Source organism: Botryllus schlosseri, chromosome 9 (genome assembly GCF_051294905.1).
Source record: "Botryllus schlosseri isolate E-star chromosome 9, Bs_hap1, whole genome shotgun sequence".
In the NCBI taxonomy this organism is placed as follows: domain Eukaryota; kingdom Metazoa; phylum Chordata; class Ascidiacea; order Stolidobranchia; family Styelidae; genus Botryllus; species Botryllus schlosseri.
Window position 1 is genome coordinate 21231495 of NC_137244.1, and position 11343 is coordinate 21242837.

An 11343-nucleotide genomic window follows, 5' to 3' on the forward strand; every position below is an offset into this window, starting at 1 on the left:
ATAATCAAGTCGCACAATTGATTATTTACGTTTCGCGAGGTTGTGAATGGTGAGATAACATGCTTATATAACGACAGAACAGTGCTGGTGACGATTTTCGTCTTACACAAATCAAAACCGGAATATAGTTTAAATGACTAGCATTCAATCCCGACTGAATCCGCCCTAAGCCTGTGGACAGGTTATTGAACGTGCGCTGGTATTTATAATGTAAATATTGTTTTGCCGACGTGAATAGAAATCAATCGCAGGGCGGCACCGCGAGAGAAATGATACACCTTAGCGTTTTGTCACCGTCCATGACGGATTATACTTCGCTAAATGTTAGTTCGGATATCTTGTCTTTCAATATGAAGAATTATTATCAGTACACTTGGAGGTAGATGAAGTGCGAAATCTCATGTTAAAGCTGTTAAATTCAGATGTTTTATGATGGCACTTGAGCAGCTATTTGCTTATCAATGCAAACATAAGTATAAAGTTGATTTATGAGATTACGCCGTTCCGACTTGTTAGTTGAAGTACTGAGATGAGGCATGACGTTATTTATTAGCTCCGAAACAAGGTTGCTGTGGCGATGTGATAAGTTTCCAATCGCTGAAAGCCTATATGTAGGGGTACGCTAAAATGTCGAAGGGCTGACTGATTTGGTCGGTAGGCCCGCTCTATTAGTTTTATTATCATGAAGCTTTGAGTATAACCTATATACCATGCATCATATTTTTATGTCTATTTCCAAACAACCAATCTATCTTCCTCTCAGATGGAATTATCGGATCCCCCATGAGAGGATAATTTGCTACTTAATCGACGCGTAATTTCCCAATCAAGCAATCGGCCTTTGTATCTCAAGGAGGACACAAGGTTTCAAGGTGTATCATTTCATAATTGTCTGCTTCGTAAGGGATAACAATGGGGAGTGGAACGCATGTCATATCGTTACATCTGTCACCGATGAAAGATAGAAGTCTAGCAGCGGCTTTGCTGAAAGTAAGCGAGCGAAAAGGCCTGCAAGATGATTTTCACGTTGAAAATATCGTGTACTGTGGCAATGAAGAACCGTTTAATGGATGGACAAATGTTGTTCCGACACCCAGGTAAACCGAATACAAGACCACCATCTGATATCGGTGTAACTGATATCAGTCTATGATAACTCTTGCCTCATAATCTCAATCTGCCAATACTTTCACATCGGAATTACGGAATACACATGAATGTCTCCTTAAAAATAAACATGGTATGGACATACTGAAGAAATGCCGGTATAGAACAGCCGAAGAGTGACCTGGTAATTTCGGGAATTCGATAATGATTGGTTATGGATATATGCAGAATACATATTATTCTGTTAAAAATGCAAGGTGTTCCAACTTTTGCCCTAGCTCGCACCACCACCTGCGTAGCCAGGGATGGAGTCGCACTATTATCCCCCAAAACGTTTAATACAGTGGTTCTCAACCAGGGGTCCGCGAACTATTTTCAGGGGTCCGCGAAGCCTCTAAATTTTCGAAATAGCTCATAACCTGAATCTGTATCTGTACCATGAAAATTGCGAGGTATGTTCTCTTCGTTGCTAGTAAATCTCCAGAACTCACATCTACAGAACGGCCGTCTGAGTTGAAATATCCTATCTGTTCAGACTCATTTTAATTGCCAAATTACCAATAGCCTACTGATACATATATTTTGTTATTTCGCGATATTTTGTTGGGGATTGTGAAAAAATAATAAGTTAGATTAGAAAGGTCAATCACGGTGACTTCGAAATGTTTACAAAAATCCATTTTCTCCTGTGATATACATATAACCATTTTTCAATGATAACTTCAGTAAATATCGGTATCAGTTTATTAATATTTTCATCATTTCAAAACACCACAAAACTGCGATACAATGAAAAGATGGGGAGGTTTCGAAACGAATTGGAGTAGTCTTTGAAATCAGACACCCCAGATGAGCTGCTTCATAAAAATGACCAGGCTTGACGTTAACTGTTCATTAAAAAAATTGTTTATCAATTTTGGTGCCATATTTGTGGCGATCATACCCAAATGTATCGTCGGAAGCGTTAAGTGTTTTTATTACATTCCCCTCCACCTATCTCTGTGGAAACGAATTTTTGGCACTCGTTCCTATCAAATCGACGGCGCGGATTTTCGAGACACGACCACGTATTTCAAGGAAATGCAGTTGCAAAATTAACTTTGAAATAACAAAAGTCAATCCAATTTCTAAATCAATAGTATGATGTTATTTTTAAGAAAAGTCATTTTTTGCTGGTTATCACTAGCCTGCGGATATCATTGGCACAAGACAGATGACGATTGCACGATAATTGATCTAAATTTGAACTAAAACTTTGGGGGGTCCGCGGGAAAGTGTCGATCCAAAAGGGGTCCGCGAAGACAAAAAGGTTGAGAACCACTGGTTTAATACATTATTATTATGACGTTGTCTGTGTTCGTTGCGACCCAGTGGATACACAATATTGCTTCATTGTTAGAATTTTTCGCCCGTCTCAAATCGCTATCGCAGTGGCTATGCCAGTGTGCAGTAGGGATCTTCAAAAATGACTTTTTTTCGCAAATCGTACTGGCTACGTGATAAAATTGTTAGGTTACCGCATTTAAGCCTACATACCAAATTTGGTTCAATTCCAACCAGTAGCCGCATTGCTGCAGGAGAAGAAAGTTTCTATTTATTATATAAAAAAATAAATAGGTTGCCTATAGAAACAATGTTCACCAAATTTGGTTCAATTCCAACCAGTGGAAGCGGAGTCATTGCCGTCAAAAAATTTGGATTTGGATAGAATAGTATTTTTTTAAGCCTACACACCAAATTTGGTTCAATTCCAACCGCAGTAGCCGCATTGCTACAGGATAAGAAAGTTTCTATTTGTTATATAAAAATAAAAACCAAAAAATTTGAATTTTTTCTGTTCACCCCATGAAAGTGTTAGGTTGTCTATAGAAACGATGTTTACCAAATTTGGTTCAATTCCAAATAGTGGAAGCGGAGTTATTGCCATGGAAAAATTTGGATTTGAATAAAATAGTATTTACTATAAAATAGTATTTACTATAATAAATAATTAAAGAATTGGTCACCATGAATACTATTTTATTCGTAATCCAAATTTTTCGACGGCAATAACTCCGCTGCCACTGGTTGAAATTGAACAAACTTTGGTGAACATCGTTTCTATAGACAACCTAACACTTTCATGGGGTGAACAGAAAAATTTCAAATTTTTTGTTATTTATTTTTATATAATAAATAGAAACTTTCTTCTGTAGCAATGCGGCTACTGGCTGGAATTGAACCAAATTTGGTGTGTTGGTTTAAATTAGGAAACCTAACAATTTTATCAAGTAGCCAGTACGATTTGAGAAAAAAAAGTCATTTTTGAAGACCCTTAGTGTGCTACTGTGCAATGTGCATGGCCTCCTCGCACCGAAGTGGGTCGAACACTCCAATGACATTGGTATGGCCGATAGAACGTCAACCGTCATTCACCATCATCAATTCTGTTATTATTGTGTATTTTGTCAAAAAACTTGATTGATCCCGTGCAAAGCTGGACGGCTTGAGTCATAGTCGGAATATTCTGCCACAACGACCCTTAAATCTTTTCATGATATGTTGGTTTTTATTAGTGAACTTGACGAAAATTATACTCAATACAGATATTCGGGATCGAACAAGCCTCGCGATCCAACCGATATCACAAAGAGGAAGAAAACGAAACCGCGACTGAAGCCTTGGGAAGAAAAGGACAGCATGAGCGACATCTATTTAGAATTACTGGGAATGACATCACGAGCAGATGACCACTACCATGCATCTGCGACATTACAGGAATTGTACGACGAATATAAAGTAAGTGCACGCAGCGGGATATGTGAAAACAATCAGCGGAGCTGTAGGCTACACTATGTGTGTACAGATCCGGAGTGGAATTGATTTTTTATGCGCTATAACCAATTGATCACGCTAATGTTACAATGAATATCTTGGGCAGACACCTGCGGAATTTCACTATTTACCGTTTCAACCTGAATCAGCACTGGAGGTTAAAGCAACTGAGTTCTATGCAACGTTGAAAGACTGTTGAAAGAGGGTGTTTAGGTCCCATTGTTGCCCTCAAAAGTCATGAGTAACCCGGCGAGGATCAATCTTGACGTATATGCCTCATAAACCTTCGTACTGTCCGATTCATACATTCGCCTCGTTATAAGATTTGAAGGATTTGTTTCTCCAATTGTAACCGCTCATGCCATAACAACGATAACGACAACAACGATAACGTCAACGGCAATTGGTACTTTTAACAGATTCTCGATTCTTATTGATAATACCGCTAAAAATACAAAGAAGGCTTTTGACATCTGGACAACAGTATGTTGCACGTATTCCATATGACTGAATCATAGTGGCAGGTGGCTCACTCCGCAAGTAGGCCTATCATATACACTCATTGCTGATTCGAATTGAAGTCATTTTGTAGTTTAAAACACAGACGGCTTGGCCATTCTTCTAGATCAGGGGTTCTCAACTTGGGGGGCGTGAAAGCATCTGAAGGGGGGCGCGAAGAAGCGGTCAACTGAAAAAAAAATTCGCGATTTGCGTGATTTACCTCCAATTCACGCGTGTTTCTCTATATATAGGCCGAATTTCATATTTTTGAATTCTCTCATCAACAGTCATAACCTGCCATGCCATCAAACAATCTGTTGTGGTTGCTAGCATCCCGGTTGGATTTTGTGATATGCCGATAAAAGGGCGCGCGAAAATTTTCACTATCATAAAGGGCGGCGTGTCTAAAAAAGGTTGAGAACAACTGTTCTAGATCATAGGTTATAGGGTCAGTCGTTTAGGCCAGGGAATTCTACACAAAATCCCGTCTAATGGCATTGCTATAAACCGCTGCAGGGTATGACTTCTAATATCCACAGGGAAAATGAAATCTAACATAAATATTTGTCATTCTTTAGAAAAAGCAACATGGAGGGGATTCGTCGCGATTACGGACCATGGTGGACCCAATCACGTTCCGATATATTCCCATCGACGAACGTAGAGAACCGTATGAATCAGAGGACGAATCCGTAGTTACATTACCAGTGTTGAAGGTAATTATGGCGTAGTGCATAAGTTCTGTCATATCCTTGCTTACGATTTGTGCAGATGACTCATGCTAATAAGCAAGCCAAGCTGATGGAAGTTTTGGAAAAATTCATGGGCAGGTTACCGGAGGATAAACGCACTGCGACGGAAAAATACGCCATCAAGGGGAAAGACGCTGCTTCGTTTTATGACAAGTAATCTTATTTTACACGGAGTATTTCCTATATAGTGGTGAAGCTAACCATATGTGCATGTCAGATTATTCAATTCGGCTAGACCTAATTCACACTTATCTCACGATACGGGTTTCAGTGCATGTATATCACGTTTGCCGTTTGGTATGGTAACATCATCACCGTCACCTACAATTGACAGTCATGCTGTATATATAAGGCCGATTGGTGGTAATATGTTAAGAAAACTACTTCTTCGGGACGCAGGAATTACCAATACATATGTTTGCTCAGCAATCTCATCTGTAATGAGGTAATGACTGAGCCGAGCAGCTAGCGATCGCCCTACCTCAGTATTATGTACTTTTAAGTCCTTTATGATCATCTGTAGATATCGATGGTACTATAAAGACCAAGGTGGTAACATTACAAGAAAAGTTAAAGTCAAGAAAACTAAGAGTAGAAAGCCAGGAAGAAAACAGCTCGGCTATGCTGGTTATGTATCAGGAAGCGAATCCGAAGACTCCAGTAGCGTTCGGCGATATTCTAAAAGACATTCATATCCACCTTCGTACGTCATTCAAATAAAAAATGACGAATCGAACAGCATAAAAGAAGAGACAATAACCTTCGAAAAGAAGGTGGACTACGGTCTTAGCGCACCCGGCGGTCCCGGAATTGACCGTTGGGTCGCCAGAGTCGTAATAAAAGACAATTCATCAAAAGCGGATACCGATACCGTGACCTCATCTACGATATCCCACTCCACCACCAACGCGTCCAACGTCCAAATCGCAAAGTTGAAGCAAATTCGCTCGAAACAGCCGCGGAATGCGAAAAAGCAACCAGAGTATCGCCTGACGAAAAAGAAGCCGCAACGAAACAGGCGGCGGATGCCAGCGAGCTTTTATGAGATGTATCACATGTCGTCGCTGGAAACGACGAAAGTTCAAATGAACTTCGACATTAATGCGGCAGCGAAGCGCCAAAGCGCAATCACAGGCACTAGTAATTCGACAGCCACGTCGTCGGAAGGACAAAAACTCGAAAAGAACTTCAACAAGAACAAGAAGCCGACTTTGGTGCATCCACTGAAGGCGCTGGACGTGAACGATAAACTAGAACCAAAAGCGCAAAAAGTTCAGCCGGTGGCGAAAAGCAAACGAACGCCCGAGATAGAAATGGACGGTGCGCTTGCTCCCATCGAAAAGAACAAGAGAAAGAAAAAATCTCCACGACCGAACGAGAATGCGGGCAAGAATGCAAGCAAGCGACAACGCATCAAGGACGACAAGGAAGAAGCTCTGGTTTTTACATCGAAGCAGTTAGTATAAACCAGTGGTTCCCAACCTTTTTCGTGTCGTGGCCCCCTTGGCCGATATTTGAGCTAAAATTCCCCCTATGAAAAAGTTGCCTCTGACTAAAAAAAGGTACTTTTTACGCTCAACCATTTGTTGACTGAGCAATTACTGGTAAAATATATTCAGATATATCCGAACTATGACGAATGCGGACCGCACTACACTTTGGTAAAGAACGGCTAAATTTGACTTGTTTATTTTTACCGGTCGGGTAGCCGCTGACGAAAAACAAATCACCAAGTCCACTTGCTATGACCTCGAGTCGTATCGATGAATTTGATGTTTTCACGTTAGCTCAAGCTCATTTGTTGTCTTGAAAAGGTAGCGGCCTTGTGCTGATTTCGGCTTGACTTTTTACTGCTCAGTAGAAATTTGGCCGAGAGGCTGTGGCGGGCCCAACGAAATCGTCTCGCGAGCCTCACTTTACCAGAGGATGTAATATCTACGATAGGCATTTGAACATACATCAACTTAAAACCGGCCAAAGAAACGTACAATTGTAAAGAACTAGCTTCTACTTAACAGTTCTACCATCAAAATCTAAAAACCTTGTGAACCCAGTATGTTTGTTTTGAGGTGTTCATGATGTGTTGACTACTATGGTCATTTACACCAGTCCAATTTCCTTCATTCTTATACCGTAGCTGCAGACTTATAGCACGGCCCACTTTTAGGCTTTTATGAGACACCGCTTACACGGATGAAATGGCAAGGAGGAACCTAGATAAACCCCAAACCCTTATGCAGGAATTCTGGAGATGCAGGACTTCTGGAGTCGACCTCGGTCGGACTCGAACCCACAACCCATTGATGATTCAGCTGTGCATTATACCACTGCGCTATATCACCACACATTGTGAACCCAGAGTATATTCCGATACAACGCCAAAGCCAGATTCCCCCCTACAAATTTCAAAATCCCCCCCCCCCCCCGGTTGGGAACCGCTGGTATAAACCGTTTGCGGATATCAATTTTTGGCATGTTAAGCGTGACTGATTGTATTAGACACACCGCGATAATTGGCGTCCGGCTTATTCACTTTGTGTAATTGGTGGCTCGGCACTCACAGCAAATAACTACCATCGGCACAATATGTCCGCTAATATCTCATTTCTGGATGATGGCCACCTTCTTGCCACTCTGCATGTGTTTTACACTGCAACATATTATAGCAATGGTTCTTCTGACCATAACATTCGCGTCATCAAGTGCTACTTGACCCTATATTAATTTTCATGAAGATATGATCATTGAGTCGTCGATATTGTCAATTTTTAACTGCCCTATTGTTTTTGTTTTTAGTCAACAATCCAATGCACACATAAACGTCCACACGCGGCAACAACGACATAGGATCGGCTGGTAGAAATTTTAATCGTAATTAATGGTATAAGGTGGTCAAAGTAGTTAGTGTTTCTACTCAAGTAAAAGTATGCGTGACGCCGTAATTTTCTGCTATTTCAAAGACAAAGTTTCCAAAGTGGAATTGAACTCTTGAGTAAGTAGTGCAAGTAGGCAAACCTACTTGAGTTTTCTAAATAAGTAGAAGTACTTTGATACTTGCCACCTCTGTGAATATGTAACATTACCACGTTGTCGTTATGCTGGTCAACAGTATCTGACATTGTGCGATATCGCATTTAACATGATTAGGCTGATATAAATACGTTAATACGTTCTTATTGGGTTTGATTTGGGTTTAAATCTCTAATCGTGATTTTAGAGTCTTCGAATCCTCCGAGGCTAGACAAGTCAAAACGCCGTCATCATCGACTTTCAATCCCGACAGAATGTTCAAACAAATGAGAGACACAGCTGACTTTATTACAAAAGCACCCAGCCTTCCGAAAGCAAACAAGTCCTTCCAGGCGTCTACTCGAGTAAGTTAACAAACCTCGGTAGCAGTGTGTAGAAGTATAGAGCAAAAGCGACGCTAATCCGACGTCAATGTCGGTAAGCGTGCTGGTGAATGGACGAAAACTAATTAGTCTGCTACATGCTATCACGCTATCATGTCAAAACGACACATGACAGATGGAATGCTTAATTGCTTATATGCCGGTGAAACGGCAGGATTAATACGCAATCTTTTCAGGTCGAGAAGTCCGTCACTTCGTAGGTGATCCAAACCATCACCGATGAAAATCATGGATTTCGTATATTTTCTGATGATATCAAGTTGATATCATTTACGTTGATAATCTGAAAACTGCTTGCCATTTGCAAAGCGCGTTGAGTTGTTAAAAAACACTGATGGATTCAGTCGTCCACCGCACGATGTCAATTATATCTCTGAGAAGTTAAGTCTTATTTTCGATTTCCTAGTTTCTAAACAATATAGAAGATGCGAGAAATACAAGTGGAAAGGCGGACTCTTCCAACTCGGGCGTATCAACGCGAAAACTTCTTCATCCGAAACAACACAGGAATCCGGCCCAGGATAAGATTCAACAAATGATTGACGACGAGAAAGAGCTCGTTAGCCAAGTAATTAAAAAATTGAACGCAAACTGGAGAAGCGGAAGTCCACTAGCGAAGGTAAAATATTTCGGTGAACTTGACGGCTCTCATTTTCCTATGTAATGTATGTATAAATGTATCTTGTATAATCGTGATCAACTTCAAATCCTCGATATGTATGTGACTGGTAAAGATGCGTGCAGAATGCATATCTAGTATCAAAACACATTAACATCATATGTACATCCCATACAGCTGGAACCCGTACCGGAGTCATTGGAGGACGCTTTATCAACAGCTATTGCAAAGGCAAGGATATACGACGCTCAAAATGGACTGGTAATTACTTCAGATATCTCTCACATGGACTTCTGATATATTTTAAAATCCTAATCCAAATCCATGCTCATTGCTCATCACTGTCAGCAAGGCCTACTTGCAAACGTGGAATTATGATTTCAACGCTCACACTCGAGTTAGGTGGAATTCTATGTGGGTCATTCGGCGTCTAGCGGCGATATAGATATGTTATTATTACACTGCATTCACAAAATATTGTATCATCCCATCACAAGAAAAATAACCGTCGCGTTCCAAAGAAATTAACTCTGTACACCGCGTGAACTCGCAGAGACATTCTGGAACTTTTTCACTTCTCTCGTTGTCTCTCTTTAAAAGTAGGCTACATGTCTTTTGTCTATACATGTACTTGTTTGCATATTCTACTTCTTGTAGAACCAATAGTGAATACAGAAACTGATAGCATCAACATTTCTGCATTACTAGATTACGGGTCGCCATCCATCGAATGCAATGATGAAAAGAAGAGTTGTACCGCCTATGAAGGACAAGGCAATGACGACAACAACGCTTGGGTCGAACGAAAGCTTTTTCCTCCCCGAGACCAGTACAACTCTGGCGTCTTTAAGGCCAAGATTACCAAATTTCAAACCCACCGTGGCCGGAAAGAAACCAGATTCCGTACGAGGTCACACGTTTGCAAAGTCTTTGAGGTCTCTATCGAACGATCGAAATGACACTTTTAAAACAGATAAGTCGCACGGCGGGTCTAAGTTCATCCAAGAAAGTGACTTGCTTATCACAAAGCCTCGTCAGAGTTCAAGCCCTGGGGTTTTCGAGGCTTCGATATCGTCAATTAAGCCGGCTAGAAGGATTGCGAATGTTAACCAAGCGTTCGACGTGAGACAACGAGTCTAGTTATAGAATAAATTCAACAATTTGCACACAGCGAGACCCTCGTTGAAGACATACGTTCTACATTTACACTATGCGTTTTCTTCTTACATGCACTCATATAGTGAATTCGTATATGTGCGACGTACGTCATCGGCGAGCTAGCAAAATATTTATAGTACTATATTTCACGTGCTATGTGATGCGCAGATTCTGCAGGCAATAAATCTATTACAATAGAGACTACATTTTTTCGTCCTGAAGGAACGTCTCTCGCCAATAACAGTAATCATTACTACTGTTTATCTGCATAAAGGGTGGAATATGCTGGTGCATGGCCTAAACCAGTGGTTCTTAACCTTGCCCCCAGCGCCCCCCAGGGGGCGCTGGCGATCTTGAAACCTCGTTACATATAGCCTTCAAAATACATATAGGTTTAATTGTCCATGGGCGCCTAAATGACTGACACCGAATGTTCCTGTCTTGGCAATCTGAACCCCAGAAGACGAATTCCATCTGGCAGGGAAAAATTATATATCAGTGAAGAAATACCAATCTGAAATCGTGTGCGTCTTTTAGTTTAGTACGATTGGGCGACAGGGATATTCCTGTTGGGCGATATCCCCGTTGAGCGATTCTATATTTTTTGATATTGCAGACGGGGGGTCACGAAATAACAACATGCAACGAAATCATACCAACGGGTTCGCCCGCCCCAATATGTTTAATTATTAGTAACGGGCACTACAGTTTCCAAGAAACCTCACAATGTTCGCTTTAAGTTTTGATGAGTCTGCGCACACTCAACAACTCACTACGATGACCCTTGGACAACAGTGCGTAACGACTAAAAAAAGGTAATAACTCCGGATTTTTTGTGCGCAACGTAGATTTTCTGTGCGCAGAGACCGTGTCAGCACTGCGCACGTGCGCAGCTTAGAGGGAACATTGCACCTCACTCAGCCCTACCGGTAAATGTGTTTACGTGAGCAGAGAGAGGATAAAAATTGATCTCAATTTA

General features: G+C 41.0%; 1 protein-coding gene across 1 annotated transcript; it reads left to right on the forward strand.

Annotated features, from left to right (window-relative positions):
• Positions 1-339: 339 nt before the first annotated feature.
• Positions 340-10570, forward strand: LOC145446015 (uncharacterized). The gene is made up of 9 exons (XM_080324201.1): positions 340-1097; positions 3693-3885; positions 5001-5138; positions 5194-5327; positions 5698-6630; positions 8392-8548; positions 8994-9206; positions 9384-9467; positions 9915-10570. Exons 1-9 carry the CDS (start codon positions 913-915, stop codon positions 10344-10346), a joined length of 2469 nt encoding a protein of 822 aa, XP_080180327.1. The 5' UTR covers positions 340-912; the 3' UTR covers positions 10347-10570.
• Positions 10571-11343: the final 773 nt, after the last annotated feature.

Excerpts from the sequence above, each read along its gene's own strand:
- LOC145446015 (XM_080324201.1), top strand. The coding sequence starts at position 913 with ATGGGGAGTGGAACGCATGTCATATCGTTACATCTGTCACCGATGAAA. Across the intron at positions 5,139-5,193 it reads TTACATTACCAGTGTTGAAG|ATGACTCATGCTAATAAGCA; the intron begins GTAATTATGGCG and ends CGATTTGTGCAG. Across the intron at positions 5,328-5,697 it reads GCTGCTTCGTTTTATGACAA|ATATCGATGGTACTATAAAG; the intron begins GTAATCTTATTT and ends GATCATCTGTAG.